Source organism: Monomorium pharaonis, chromosome 7, assembly GCF_013373865.1.
Source record: "Monomorium pharaonis isolate MP-MQ-018 chromosome 7, ASM1337386v2, whole genome shotgun sequence".
NCBI lineage: Eukaryota > Metazoa > Arthropoda > Insecta > Hymenoptera > Formicidae > Monomorium > Monomorium pharaonis.
In genome coordinates, this window is record NC_050473.1 from 6,514,846 (window position 1) to 6,529,774 (window position 14,929).

Here is a 14,929-nt window from a genome sequence, read left to right on the forward strand (position 1 = left end):
TTAATTTTATGATTGTCATAACTTCTCTCCCTTTGTCTCTTTCTCAACTTAATTTAGTTAAAAATAAATTTATATTAACTTATCCAACCCTCGTTGGATCACGCATCAATCATTAAATGATGAACGCGCGAACATTTAAGACGACACTCCCGACGTTAATCATACGCGACCAGTGTTTCATTGTGTGTCACGCATGCCGGACAAATAACACAGAAAATGTATACACGCATAATCAACGGACGTCTTGTCGATTAAGAGGAATCTAATGCGGATTCGATTGGATGCACCAGTGCGCACCAGTGGCCGTCGCGCATAGATCAACAATGTCATTTTTTTACACTTAGGTTAAGAGAGTGCAGAGAGTGCGGTCCAATTTGTTATTGTAGCAAATGTGACTAACTTCGCGCGCCATGCGCCGTGCTTCGTGCACTTTCCGCGCTTGAAATGATAAACGCATTACGTGCCTGCAGTTTCAGGACGCCTGCTATCGCGTATTATAAACTCGAACAAATGAATGTGCACACTCGAGCACCGAAATCGAAGGTAAAACCCGTGGAATGCAGCACTCGGAACGGCACGATCGTCGCCTGACCATTCGCGACGCGAGTGAATTTCGCGGACAAATTTTATAAAATTTATGCATTCCAGCGAATTGCCGATATGCACACGCTAAACTCGCGCCACGCGATCGTCAGTTATAGGAATAATTGAGACGATGCTGATTGCACTTATTGTTAAAACCAGTCGCAATGCCGTGTGAGCAGAGTAAGTCCGTTCCGTATTCACGATGTTAACGACTGAAAAGTTCGATGGATTGTAGCGGCAACTTCATCGTGATGCGGCGCGACATCACGTGAGTCGATTTAATTCGATAGATCGTCAGAAAATGTGCGATCGAAATTCGACGTTGTAGCGCGATATTTTGAACACGTAAATCCCACGAAAAACTCGTATTATTACACAGAAATAAAGAATATTGTTGTTTTAACAATTTTCATTCTTTTCCAATGGAAATTTGATCAGTTTCTCCATTTTCGTTTTATGTTCTTATTAGGTTTATTCGAGAATCATTAAAAAAAGTTTCAGCTATAAAAAGAATAAATATAAATCTGCTCGACGATGCACATTTAATGTAGAGGATGTGGCATGAAATGGTTTTACGGTTAATTAATATTCATTGCAATTTTATCTTTGATAACGGTGTATGTCGGCATGATAACGCCTCTCTCTCAATGAACTATTTTTGTCATTAAATCCAGTTCAAAGAACATGTAATGCAAAGGGCTGCCTGATTTCCGAAAATAAACCCTCGCATTTACGTAATTCCGCTGTCGGGCAAATCATCGAGCACGTGTTACGGAAGACGATTATGGGAAAGGAATTGCAAATTTCTCGTATGCAAACGTACATAATTGTATGTGCAACCAACTACAAATAATACTATCTAACATAAACGGATTAACAATTGTTATCGTAGAAACGTTTTAGTTTCGTATATTTTCCGCTCTTGCGAACAATTCTCAAATAAAGTTAAAGTACACAATTCTTTTATTTTTAGAAAAATTAAAAACGAAAAAGTTAAAAATCCATCATGCGCCCAAAATTATAATGCAAAATTATGTGTTTCTTTACTAAATATCTTTCTCTAGATATATATATATATATATATAATCTATGGGCGGAAACTTAAGCTTGTATTTTAAATTATAATCCCTTCGATCCTCGTGAAACCTCAAGAATTTCTATACTTTAGACTGTAATTCCGAGAGACTTGAACAACTTCGCGAATTTAATCTCCTCGAAACTTGGAATGTTCGCGGAATATGAGTAGCACGTATACATTGCACGGTACATAATAACGTGTCTCGTAGAATTATCCGCTTCATCGAGCACGCGGCGATTGATTTCATTTTCGAGCGAGACTCAACCCCGAGTGATTCCCGCCCGTCTTCCCATTACGTTTTGGAAACACAAAGCACAGCTATAGCGGCTGCTCTTATCAATAATCGATAGCATCGTTGTGCATTTCCGTCATACGCCTGTCGATATATACTGCATACGGGACCGCATTGTATTCTGATAATGCGGCACATCGTATCGATATATGTAAATTACATTTCGATGTTTCACGAGTATCGCGTAACAAATGAGGTACTGTGCATGGAATAGATATGCGCGTTTATAAAAATAAAATAAAATTTATGTCTGCTTTATATTCCTTACAAGAACTATATAAGTATTATCGAAAATTATCTACATAATAGGAATATAATAGATACAAGATTAGAAATCAAAGGAAATTTATATTTATACACTTTACAGAATCACATAAAAAATATTATCAAAAATTATTTACAATTCTTCGTTAAATATTTCCATGAATTTTTTTACTTTTGATATCAAGACGTGGAGCCCGATTCTTGAACTCGTACGAAAATTTTCGTATAACGAAAATAACGCTGCGCGTTCACCGATTGAGATACTTGAAATCTAAAAGATATACTTATATCAATCAGTAAACGCATAGTGTTACTTTCATATGCGAAATTTTTTCGTACGAATTCAAAAATCGGACCCATGTTTACATTATCGCCGACATTCGTTAAACAATCATTTAAAACTCCCTTTAATATATTCTTTCATTTATATCTTGACTTTAATAACGTTTCTTTCGCATTATAAAAGAAGAAAAGACAAAAGATCATAAAATACTGTGATTAAAGAATCAGACATAGGACTATGATCCAATTTATTACTTACATGCGAAAGTAGCTTAATAATAAAATGTACAGAATTCTGTATATATTTATAATTTATATACTTATTTATAAATTATGTAAGTTATGGAACAGTCCGATTATCGCGCGCGTACGCGCACTAAGATTCAGACAGAATGTCTTCCAGAGTTTTGTCGTCATGGAGTGGCGAGTGCCCAAGTGTAGGATCGCTCTCCAGGAATTCGCGTAATTCAGACTCGAGATCAGTCACGCCGGACGGTTCCGTTGCGCTCAGTAGAGGTGGCGTCTGACTGGCGTGCGTCATACCTATTTGCATCTGAATCGACGACGGTGGCTGATTCGCGCCCACGATACTAATACTCTGATTCTGCTGACCGGTCGGACTCAGTAGAGTCGCGTTCTGAATTGGCGAGGAAGTCGGCAGCAAGTTCGATAACACCTGATTGCTGCCGCTATTCGGATTCGGCAGTAACGAACTGTCGGTGACTATAGAAGGGTTATGTGTGATCGGCTCAACCTCCATAGGCTCCGGTCCGCCCAGAGGTGCTATGCCCATTGCTCTACGTAAGCCGTCGACCGGCGCGATCCCTGACGGTGGCAGTTTTTTCGCTATATCTGTGAGATTATCGGTGATCTTCTCGGCCAGTATCACCTCCGCATCCGCCGCCTTAGGAACGTTGGATAGATGAGCCGGCGGTGGTGCAGATAAACGCTCATGTTGAACCTGCTTTAGCCGACCCAACATCTGCGAGGTGTCGTCAAGGCGGCTTTGTAGCGTAGCGCGTTCCTCACTGCACTTCAATTCTTCTTCTGTAAATAAAAGCCATAATATGTGGAATTAAATAATACGAAAGCAGTTATTAATTCTGAAATGCTACTGTAAATTTTCATACAATACTAATTTATATTTAGTACAGTTTTTTTTTTTAATTTTGTTAGTTTAAAATTTAATATAATTTTTTACATCAAAATAGTGTTAGTCCAGATGTTCTAAAATCTTGCACACATAATATGTAAAATAGACTTACAAAGTTTTAATTATATAAGTAAATTCTCACCTAAATATAAGAAAAATGTAAGTAGCTAAAATTAAATTATAACTGACAATGTTGTGAAATAAAGTATTTCTTCAATACGTTTGAAAATAAGAATAAGATAAAAAATATCCAAGTAGTGAAATTTAGAAAATAAATTAGCTAAATGTATCACTTTAAATTAGAATACTGCTGGTTCTTTTCGTTAATTCTATAATTATCTAAAGTTATTATTATTATTACCTAAATTCTCTAAGAAGTTTATGTCGATACCAAGATCCGACAAGGTCTTCAGCTGCTCAATATCAACCTTGACGTTGTCCAGCAACGGAATATTACGATTCAAGTCCTGTATAGGCTTCTCCAATAAATGTTTAATCTTTTCTTCCTCCTCCTTTAATTTTCGTTTTTCTTCGATGAATTTTTTCGTCTTCCTATGTTCGCCATTCGTGATAATATCCAACAAATCGTCGACCATGGTCAACGTGTAATCACAGTCTTTAGCGAAGTCCAGAATCGATTCAGCGTATTGCACGGCAGTCTCGTCACCGTAAGTTTGATAGACTAGGTCGGTTTCCTCCTTGGTAAGATTCGCGAACGTAGAGTCGTAACTCGGCGCGTATGAGCCGAACGCACCGTAATAGAGAGGTTTCACCGGTTTCGACATGTTCCTACGATCCTCCCGGAATCCGGCCAACGCACCAGTACCGTGATTCAATTTGCCTATTAACTGCCCCAGCGACACAGGTCTCTGATTGGTGCCGGGAATAATCCCGTCCCCGGGTACGATAATCTGTAGGCTAGTAGTACCGTCCTTCTTCTGCCGCAGGAAACCCATCTTCGAGTTGATCCTCTTCAGACTGAGCTTCTCTGCCGCTGTTTTGGCCGCACCTTTGGCCTGCTTCAGTATCTCCTCTGGCGTCAAGTCGTCCGGTATCGCTTCAAACTTACCTAAACTAGCTAGTCTCATTTTTCTTTGATTCTCCTTTCTGAGTTCCTCCGCCTCCTCGTTACGCTCCTCCTGCTCGCGCTCACGCTCTATCTGCTCCTCGGTCACGGGGGCATCCGAATTATTGAGATCTTCGTTGCCCAACTCGAATCCGAGCTCCTCCTTCGTAATGTCGTTCATGTACATCAGGACTGGTCTGAGCTGTCGCAACTTCTCCGGCATGACCATCTTCAGACCAACGTGCAGCAATTTCTTCGCTGCCTTATAGTAAATGGTGTCGGGATGATTATACGTCATGGCGTTGTCGCACATGAGCTTGAAATCGTCCACGAACTCTTGCAAATTCTGATAATTATTGTCGTCTATCTTTTGCTTTATCGTGCTGAAATCCATCGGATTCGTGATTATCTGTGAATAACCAGGTGCAATGCTGTCCGTAACCGGCCAGGCAAAGAACTGCTGCGGATCCCGCTTTTCCATCGATCGCAACAGGTGCTCCAATAACCTTTGAAGTGGCGTGCGTTCCGCTATCTTCCTGAGAACGCATGTCCTAGGTTCTCGATGCGGCGACAGTGAGCTCACATTGCTAACGCTACCGACTCTCAATTCACCGCTGGACGGCGGCCTGGGTGGCAACAGTTGATTGTGATTGGTACAAGCCTTCTTAGGCGCCGGCTCAGCCAGGTTCTCATCAGCATCGCCGACCGATTCCTGACTCGACTCCTCTCTCCGTCGTTTCTTATCCTTATGGTGATGTTTGTGACGTTTGTCTTTCTTCTTCTTCTTCTTCTTGAGCTTCTTGTGACCGACATATCTGTCGTATTCTGCATCGCCCTGGCTGACGGAGTAGTTGAGGCCCAGCTGTTGCTGGTACTGCGACAACATCGCGGCCTGGCTCGGCGACTCGCTGCCGTGCTCGGGCGTTCCACTACTACCCCCTACCTTCAAAATTAACTTCAAACTAGGTGGCTTGTCCGTCGTTGTGTACTGACCCTCTGTCGAAGAAGAGAAAGAAGAGAGAAATACATAGTTAATTAACCATTGTCTTGAGCCTATCAAAATCTGATCAGAAGGCAACTAGTTTTGATCGATTAGTCAAGTTTTGTCAATTCCCACGAGAGAAGAAAACGAGATAAGAAAAAGATAGGAAAAAAAACAAAAATAGCTCTGTGTGTGTGTGTGTGTGTGTTCTTCTCTCTAGGATTTTGACAAAATCGCCTCACAGCCAGACTCTGATCGTAGGGTCCTTAAACCTAAATATTTAAATAATGTAAAATTATTTTTCTTTTTAAGCAGTATACTAAAATTGTTGTTCTAAAAGCCATACATATGATCCATTGGAAATGTGCCACATGCAGCAGCAATCAGGAGGTTGCTAGCGGAAAGATTATGCAGGACAAAAGTAACATATTAACACAAAAAATATACATATGTATGATGTCACAAATGTTGCATGACACGAGGATGTCGAAGAGATGTGCAAATCGTGAACACATATATAAAAATCTACGGGTCGATAAGGAGATAAGATGAATAGGAATTTGTCAATGATAAAAATGTAAAAATGATCTCATTAACAGGACAGTGTGTTTGTTTGTTTGTTTGTGTGTATGTGTGTGTGTGTGTGTATGTGTATGTGACTTTGTTTTCACATTCAACAAACTGGAAGCGAGATGGAAGTAGCTCGACTTAAATCAAACAAATCTTAATGTATGCTATATAAAATAATCTCCATCGTTATATATATATAGATATCAAATAGTACTCGAATAATCGGCGGGAATAATCAGGGAGAGCAGTCATTAAAATTGAGAAACACCTCGCTAGGAGGTTCAAGCGAAGCATATGTGGCCCTCAATGTGGTCACATGATACATAACAGCCAGAGGAGCTACATGATTGAAGTGCAACAGATTTACATTGCTTGAACTCCTACATTTTCTCTCTTTCACTTTCTCTCTCTCTCTCACACACACACACACACACACACACACACACTCTCTCTCTCTCTCTCTCTCTCTCTCTCTCTCTCTCTCTCTCTCTCTCTCTCTCTCTCTCTCTCTCTCTCTCCTCTCTCTCTCTCTCTCTCTCTCTCTCTCTCTCTCTCTCTCTCTCTCCTCTCTCCTCTCTCTCTCTCTCTACGCAAAGATGTCTTGTTGCACTTCAATGGATTCAACAGACAAAAAAAGAAAGGGTTAAGGGTAGGGGCTGGGGGGGGGGGGCGTAATTCATAATTCTCGAAGCACAGCTAGCTTCTGTTCGTGCAACCAGTCCGTGTCCGTTGGTTTACTCGCCACTTACTTCCACGTCGCGCACCAGTTGCTGTGGAACACGGCCCGGTTTATACTTTTGAATCTCCACCTCACTTCTACTCCAACCTCTCTTACTCTCAGTTTGTCCGTGGTGAAAACGAAGTCAAAACAGTTCCTGTGCATCATTAAACTATGAGTATGCGAAGGATCCCAATGAAAACTACATGGAGTGCATGGACCGTATTTTTACAATGACAAAAAAAGAATCGAGAGGTGAGAGGCACTGACTCCTCACTTTTCATTCGAATCCTTTTTTTTCCTTCTCAATATGATTGACATACAAGTACACACAGTTGGATGCAATGCAATGCTCTGCCGCAGTAAAACATACACTCTTACAAGTCTAAATCCATTAAAAGTCTAATTCTCCACGAAACGAGTCTCCTCGGGGTAACATCTGTTTTCGCCGACATAGATCAACTTGGATCACGGAATTTAAATTACTCCTGATCTCTTTTCACCTCTAGCGTCCATTTCCACCAATGTAAATTGGCTTTGGTCTCGGTTAACGTCGCCTTATCTCTCTCTCTTATTCTCACACCTGAAAGAAGATAAGTTAAACCGAGACCGGAGTCAATTTACACTGTTGAAAACAAACAGAAAAATGAGAAAAAGATGACGAGCGAGTTAAACCAGAAGACCGAAGTCGAGCCACATCGGTGGAAACCAGGTTGCTGAGATTTGACACTGTGCAATCTGGAACCGCGTCCCGTCGAGACCACGAGGACCTCGGGAGACGGTGGAGAGAGCCGTCGTCGAGGACGCGACCCCGGGGAGATCACATATACACTCTATATCTTTCTCTTTCTCTCTCTCTTTCTTTCACTCACTCTTTCTCTCTTTCTCGATCGCGAGGGAGGAAAAATCGAACGCGCGCGTCTCCAGCCGCTCCTCACCTTCGTGCCGCTCGCGTTTGTGCTTTTTGTGCTTCTTCGAACCCATGTCTTGCTGCACGTGCTCAGCCACAGTTCCTCGTGAAACGAAACCAGAAGAGGGAGGAAAAAAAAGCCAGCTATCGGCGACGTGGGCCCCCGCGACCGTGAGGACCGCGCTCCGTTACATACACAGGCGACACGGCGGCGGCCATTGACGATGACGTCACGCACGTCGCGCGTTTCGCTCGTTCAGCAGCCCGATTTCGCCGTTCCCCCCACTCATCCCGGCTCGCGGCGTCGAGATAAGTGTCATGGCGGCGCGTCGCGCGCGCAATTCGAACGCGGGGATCTTCGAGAGTGTACGTACGTCGAGGGTACTGTCCGTCCCCTCGATTTTTTCCCCAGATTGTGAGTCCGAGAAGGTGACTCGCTCATTCGAATGCAAATGAGTGGACGAACGGATCTCGATGAACATTTCGCGGTGGAAGGCGGAACAAAAGAGGAGGTGTGCCTCGCGACTCTCGTCGACGCGAGCGAGAGAGAGAGAGAGAGAGAGAGAGAGAGAGAGAGAGAGAAAGCGAGTACAGAAGAGAGACAAAGTCGAAGGAGGACCTTGGACTTACGTGCGCGTTCCGCAGGCAGGCTCGCTCGATGATGGATGATTTTCCGGCTCCAAAAACGCTTACGCGGGGAAAAAGCACGACGAGAGGCAGGGAGAGAGAGCGAGAGAGAGAGACGTGGGGGTAACGACACTCGGCGGCGGCGAGTGCCCACGCGAAAGCCTCAGCCTCTCGCGTTTCGAAGATGGCGACCGTTGCGCGTTCACCCGTGCGCCCGTACGCGCTCCGCGGGCGGCCGCAAAAAAAAACCCCCCTAACCTACAAAAGGCGGCTCGCGCGAGCCGGCCGATCGCTCTCGCGATCCCCGGGGAACCCGCACTCACCTGCGTCCGATCGTAACGGCACGTAGACGGAACGTAGATGAAGTCCTCTTCCTTCTCTCCTCCCGGTCCGCGGGTCGCCAGCGACTCACGCGACGGCGACTCCGACGCGCGATTAAAGGGACGGCTATCAGCTGTTTTCGCGCTCGAAACGCCGACGGACGCGCACGGGGAGAGGGAGACGGTGCGACGGAGCGAGAGAGACGGAGAGACGCGCCGCCGCTCGCGTTCCTGCGGGTTGCAGCTCCGCGGCAGGGACGAGAAAGAAAGAGAGAGAGAGAGAGAGAAAGAGAAGAACAGGCGAGGAGCAGCGACAAAAGGAGAGGAATACCCGTGCGTGCCCTTCGCTTCTCGCGAAGATATACGACGAACGGGCGAAACGTGACGATGACGAGTAGAGGATGACAGGAGTCGGTAAAAATAAAATTTCGCCCTCCCCCCCCCCCCCTCGCACTCCTCGATCTACCTCGGCGCACAATTTTAGATTAAACGTCGATATGAAGTAAGACGTATGGCACACTGGATTCGACAACAAGCGCTTCTTCAGCGATTTCCCGAAACAAAGGCGAGGGACGCAAGTGAATTGACCAGCGAGACGAACGGCGAGAAGTTGTGGGAACGCGTCGCGCGAAAGATATATTCATCTCCGCTCGAGAGAACGACGGCTGGTTTAATCGATAATATTTTGTGCGTTAACAAACACGAAAAAAAAGAGACCGGTTTATATGGGACAGCGTTCTTAGTTCTTGGGAAGTTAGGACATTTTGGGAAAATTTTACGATTTATTTTCTTTCTCCTTACTTTTTTCCTTTAAGATAATTTCACGTCTATTTGAAGAACTTCGCGGTGAAGCCGCGACGTGTCGATTCCGCGTATCACGCGATTATCACGTCGCGTTCCTGGCGCACAGTCATGGATCTGCTTGCTAGTTACGTCACTGCGCACCCACGCTCACGGTGATTAAGGGACCCGCGAGAGGGCGAGCCTACGTCGCGGGCAATTGCGAGGAGAGCACGTCCGAATGTAACATTGAAATTTCGCGGACGATTCTCTCTGTCGGCATTGCAATATTTGCAATACGCGCTCCGCCGAATCACTTCTTGCACCGCATCCGTCCGTCTTATCCTTTTGTTTTCGTTCCTTGGCGATTCTCTCTCTGTTCCCTTTCACGTCCCTCGTTGTCGCGCCATAATCATCCGCGTCTTCCTGTCTTTCCTTAACGTTTGTTGGATGAGATTTCCCAATCTCGCTCCTTCATTTTGGTACGCAGCATCCCGGAGCGCATTGCTTAAATGTAAAATGAAACACGTCTGTTCAATTTTTGCTCTTTATCTTTTCATTTCCTAATAAAATCACTATTTTTATCGCTTCTTGTGCAGCGTTTACCGCTGTCTAATTATCCAGATAATTATCTTAACGTATATTGCCTCTGTCTTTATTGCAGACACATAAAAAATTGTGTCATTGTTTTCAAAAATATTTAAGTTAATGTGTAAACAAGTACGAAATCGAATATGTCAACAAGCTGGGAGGAACGCAAACAAACAAATAGACCTATCGTTTCTATTCCCAGGACAACGGACTCCGGAGTGCTCTCCCTTCGACACTCGGCGCTGCCCTCTCTCCCTCTCCTTCTCGCGCGACCGGCGGCGGCGGGTGCGTGCTCCTACTCCCAGTCACTGCCCTTAACCTCCCCACTCCAGTCCCGCCGACTCGCGTGAAGATAACGCCGGGCCGGTCGCCGGCGACGCGCACAGTAGCGTCCCGTAATCCCGCGTCGCGCGAACCTGCCGATTCGTTCGCAATCGAGCGGCGCCCAGTCGTGTGTCGTCGTCTGCACCCGACGGTGTACGTGTATGTGTGTGCGTGTGCCGCCTCACGCGAGTGAACGAGCGGCAAGCCGCGTCTTCGACTCCACTCTCACTCTCCGTCGTCGTCTCCTCGTCACTTGGAAGCTAAGAACGCGCGACGACGACGACGACGACGACGACGACGGTAGGCAGCAGCGAGCAGCGGCGGCCGGAGCGACATGGACAGGTTCCGGGTGACGCCGGCGAGCGACGCCGCGAGCTACAGTCGGCAGCCGGTACGCGATTACGGTGAGTACGTCTGTTGTCTGTTACTTGTCATTGTTCCCCGTTGCACGAAGAATCGCCGTACGCGCGTGTAGGCAACCGACGTGTGCGTGCAACGTGCGCCTGCGAGCGAAAGAGAAAGGACGAGACTCCACGTGTTTCTCTCCTCGTGAAAGATGCGCTCTAGCGCGCGCGCGCGCATGTGTGCATACGTTTTTTACGTCGCTCACGTCTCGCGAGTGTCGGGGAAATGCAACCCACCATGTTGCGCGTGGCTCTGCGTGTGTGTATGTGTGTGTGTGTGCGTACTCCGTTCGCGGCTGGCTTCGCGTCGTTCTTTCAGAATATCGGCGAGACGGCGCACGCTGCCGCGGGTCGAAACCCCGTCGCAGCGCGCCACGTGATCCCTTTGTGCGATCTGGAGATCGGTCGAGATAAAAAAAGAAAAACAGGCAAACAAACTGACATTTTCAGCAACCATCGATTGCCCGGATGACTGGGTGTCGAGTAATAATAATCGAGATAATTCGCTCCGGAAAAGCAAGGATTGTTTGAAAGGTTGATAAGCTTTAAATTAACCTGATTAATTTTTTATTTTGACTAGTTATTTTTTAAATACATGAACTTTGATTTAATTAACTTTCTTCTTAAATTGAAAACTTACCCGTGTAAAAGGAAAAGAAGCACATTTTTATATAAAATTATGGTTGTCTTTATTTCGTACACTTAATGAGATTCATATTGTAATTGTTTTGTTATTTAGCAAAATCTTCTGAGAAATAATGACGTAATTTATATTATGTTTTTCAAAATTAAATTTTATGTATCTTGAGTTAATTAAATCTTAACGCGACTGTTAAAGAAGTTTTTTGTTTATGCGATTTTTTACGCAACTGAATTAATTTTACGAGCCATTAACTTTGGACTTTAGTTAAAAAAAAAATTAACTTATCCAACTTCGTAGAAAACACATCTCGAAATTTATAACATTGCAATAGATCATTTTTTAAACTTTGTAGATATAAAAAAATTAGCATTTGTAGGACAAAAAGAGCTTGTATAACAACTAATATATAATAAAACATATATAATTGACAATATAACATACCAAATTTAAAGACTGATATGTAATAATTTATATAATTAACTTAATTATCTTGTATGAGTAATTGAAAGGATAACACGGAAAAAGTAAAATTGTACATATTCACAATTTTAATTAAAACGTTATTACAGAATTCGAAATAAAAAAACCGCTTACTTTCTCTCTTTACAGAAAAATTGTTAATTTTTGCGTCACTTTTGTCAACCGAGCAATCTTCTGATGAATCTCGGATAAAACTATCACGATTGATCCGTCAAAAAAAATTTTAGATTTTAGATTTCTTATTTTAAATTTGTTTTGCCAAATACATACAGAAATTATTAAGATTTATTGAAATTTATATCAACTTTTGTCGAGATAAAAACATAATCATATACCAATTATCTTTCACCAATCACCCTAATTTCGTAACTTTGCATACAAAATATTCAAAAGTATGCGATTCACAGAATTAAAATTACGCTGGTTATTCTAATGTTAAAGTATCAATATTTGAATGAATATATTGAATAAGCTTTATCAAATTGATGAGGGAGTTTCAATAGTCATTGATTGATCGTCGTTAGGTGATATCTTTACTCTGCGATGTTAAAAATACGTCGCGACGACGGGAATTAATCACGAATCAAAATCAAAAAGAATCTCATTGCACATCGCTGCATAAAGAAACACTTGGCTAGACAATAGATATAATTATACAACAGTGAAGCCGATCAACCGCAACTTAATTGATGCTCGTAAAAAAACGTCCGCGATGAGTGTTAACCTTGTCGCATTATCCATGCATTTACATAAACAATCGCGCTCGATTATATTCGGTTGTATCGCCAAATAAGTACGAGGATGTACAAGGAACGTTCTCTTCATGCTAAGAGTCCAGAGAGATGTTGTAACGTTTTTTTTAAACGCCTTAGATTTCGGACGCTATGTTACATAATGTAAAACTGTCGGAAAAATATGATTGTGTCATTGTGATGTCTTTATGTGTGTCGATTATAACATTTTAACATATTTTTAAAAAATATGTTATTTTTCAGAATATTTTTAGATATTTTACTGCAAAGTTATGCAAAAACGCGTCAAGAAAAAAAACACGAGAGGAATTGGAATTGTTTCATAAATATTAATGATTTAATATTTGCATTACTTTGTCAAATGGTACATCTCTTTTACATGTGTAATAAAGTTCAATTTTTATTGTGAGCAAAGTTATTTAAATTTGTAAGAATATTAAATTATTCATGCAACGATTTCAAATTCTAGGTTTTCTCTCGTTAACGCATTTTTACAAAACCTTTATTTTAATTGTATTGTGATGTTGCCTATTATAATAAAAAAGTGTGCTAGATTTCAGTAAACATACTTAAACAAAAAGTTAATTTTTTAAATATTTTATTTTACAATTTTAATTATCTTTAACAACTTTAGAGCTTTAACGTCTTAAATCTTTCACTGTTAAAAATAAAAACATTTTTAAGTATATCAAAATTTTTGCAGACAATTGGCGTTTTCGACTGCAATAAGTTTAAATCAAAAAGTAATTCGTATCGAAATTACAATTAGAATTTTTTTTTAGAAATTGTAATTTAACTAATAACTTTAATTGGACAATTCGAAACTGTGATTAATTCAAACCCAGTGCAATCAAAACGCTACACATTCTAGATTAGCCCAGTCATACGTATTCCAATCAATAAAAATGTTGCAGTCGGTAATACAAACATGCTTTAAACTAAAAAATGCTTTAAAAATGTTTCGTAAATGATAACTTTCGGACGCCTTCTCAGAAAATCTCGAGAATGTCTTTTTCAATCTCAAATATTAAAAAAATGTTTTTTAGACGCGTATCTAAAAACGTTGTCTATGGCGCGCAACAAGTAATGGCGTATCGCCAGCCGATAGTTTATCGTCGTCACGTATCCCGCATTTTTCACATCGAAACTCGTACTTTGGCGAGAGCTCGCGTCCAATTTGTAGTAACGTGAAGCTTAAAGGGTAATGTCTTATCGGGAGAGTTGTGTTCCAAGGCCGATCGATCGCTATCACGACGATTAAGACCGATCGTGTTGAAAGCTCGAGGCGATTGACTACGATTAATATTACGATGCAATGTTTCGTAAATGGTTTCTGCCTGTCAAACTTTGAAGACGAATTGGGAAAGTAGCTGTCAGCTCGAGATTGCTTTTCATCAAATTACACCGATATAGCCACTTGTTTATGTATTGATATAAATTTAACTTTTACAATTAGATCAATTTAGTTATTCAATCCGCATACTATTTTGAGTGAGTTTTAATTAAAAAGATATTAATTGCAAGTTCTGTGAAATCGTGGATTATAAAAAGATGAATGAAGAAATTATAAATTTTTCATATGTGGAAATTTAGTTTTGCCAATATTGAATTTTTTAAGGGAAATCTGTCGAAGAATGTGTTCTTAAAATTATGATCTTTATTAACTTCATTAAATAATGCTTTACGGAATGCTGACGTATGTAGAATGGAAAATCGAAGAACATTATTTGTTTGATATCATTGAATTATATTATCATACGTAGGCAAATTTAATTCAATAAATTAAGTTTTTATTAAAGTTATTTATTACGTGTAATTTTTTAAATAATATGATCGATATAAATAAAGTCGCATACTTTATATTTTTTCCCGGAACTCTTAAATTCTCGTTGGCATCAAAGGTTATTTTTATCAAGAAGATACCGTTCAAGGCGTATTAAATTAAGAATTTAAATGACAAATGACAATGACGCTGCTGCCGGCACTTCCGCCTAATAATATGGTTTTTCCATTTCATTGGTGGATCGGTCATTCGGTATAAATTAATGGTCGGCTAACAAAGTGGCACTGACGTCTTCACTGAAACGCCGCCACTCATCTTCATTGTT

At 41.7% G+C, this 14,929-nt stretch overlaps 2 protein-coding genes across 7 annotated transcripts in view; one reads left to right on the forward strand and one right to left on the reverse strand.

The window, feature by feature from the left end:
• Window positions 1-2,283: 2,283 nt before the first annotated feature.
• Window positions 2,284-9,252, reverse strand: LOC105839022 (bromodomain-containing protein 7). Of its 6 annotated transcripts, none has more exons than XM_012685013.3 (4): window positions 8,851-9,251; window positions 7,022-7,147; window positions 4,016-5,716; window positions 2,284-3,548 (listed from the first exon to the last, which is right to left on the reverse strand). In XM_012685013.3, exons 3-4 carry the CDS (start codon window positions 5,604-5,606, stop codon window positions 2,878-2,880), a joined length of 2,262 nt encoding a protein of 753 aa, XP_012540467.1. In that variant the 5' UTR covers window positions 5,607-5,716; window positions 7,022-7,147; window positions 8,851-9,251; the 3' UTR covers window positions 2,284-2,877. The 6 variants fall into 6 exon arrangements, with proteins under 6 accessions (XP_012540467.1, XP_028050901.1, XP_012540465.1 ...); XM_028195100.2 differs by lacking the exon at window positions 8,851-9,251 and adding an exon at window positions 8,531-8,827; XM_012685011.3 differs by lacking the exon at window positions 8,851-9,251 and adding an exon at window positions 7,929-8,425.
• A 1,351-nt stretch (window positions 9,253-10,603) lies between these two features.
• LOC105839020 (solute carrier family 12 member 4) overlaps window positions 10,604-14,929 on the forward strand; it is a 98,262-nt gene continuing 93,936 nt past the window's right edge. The window contains exon 1 of the mRNA XM_012685005.3: window positions 10,604-10,946. Coding sequence (XP_012540459.1) covers window positions 10,877-10,946 — 70 coding nt within the window. The 5' untranslated portion in view covers window positions 10,604-10,876. The remainder of the gene's footprint in view (window positions 10,947-14,929) is intronic.

Bases quoted from the DNA above. Each gene is read 5' to 3' on its own strand.
- LOC105839022 (XM_012685010.3), bottom strand. From the start codon at position 7,974: ATGGGTTCGAAGAAGCACAAAAAGCACAAACGCGAGCGGCACGAAG. The intron at 5,717-7,928 runs GTGAGGAGCGGC...CTTCTTCGACAG, and splicing joins CAAACGCGAGCGGCACGAAG to AGGGTCAGTACACAACGACG. The intron at 3,549-4,015 runs GTAATAATAATA...TTTTATTTACAG, and splicing joins AAACTTCTTAGAGAATTTAG to AAGAAGAATTGAAGTGCAGT.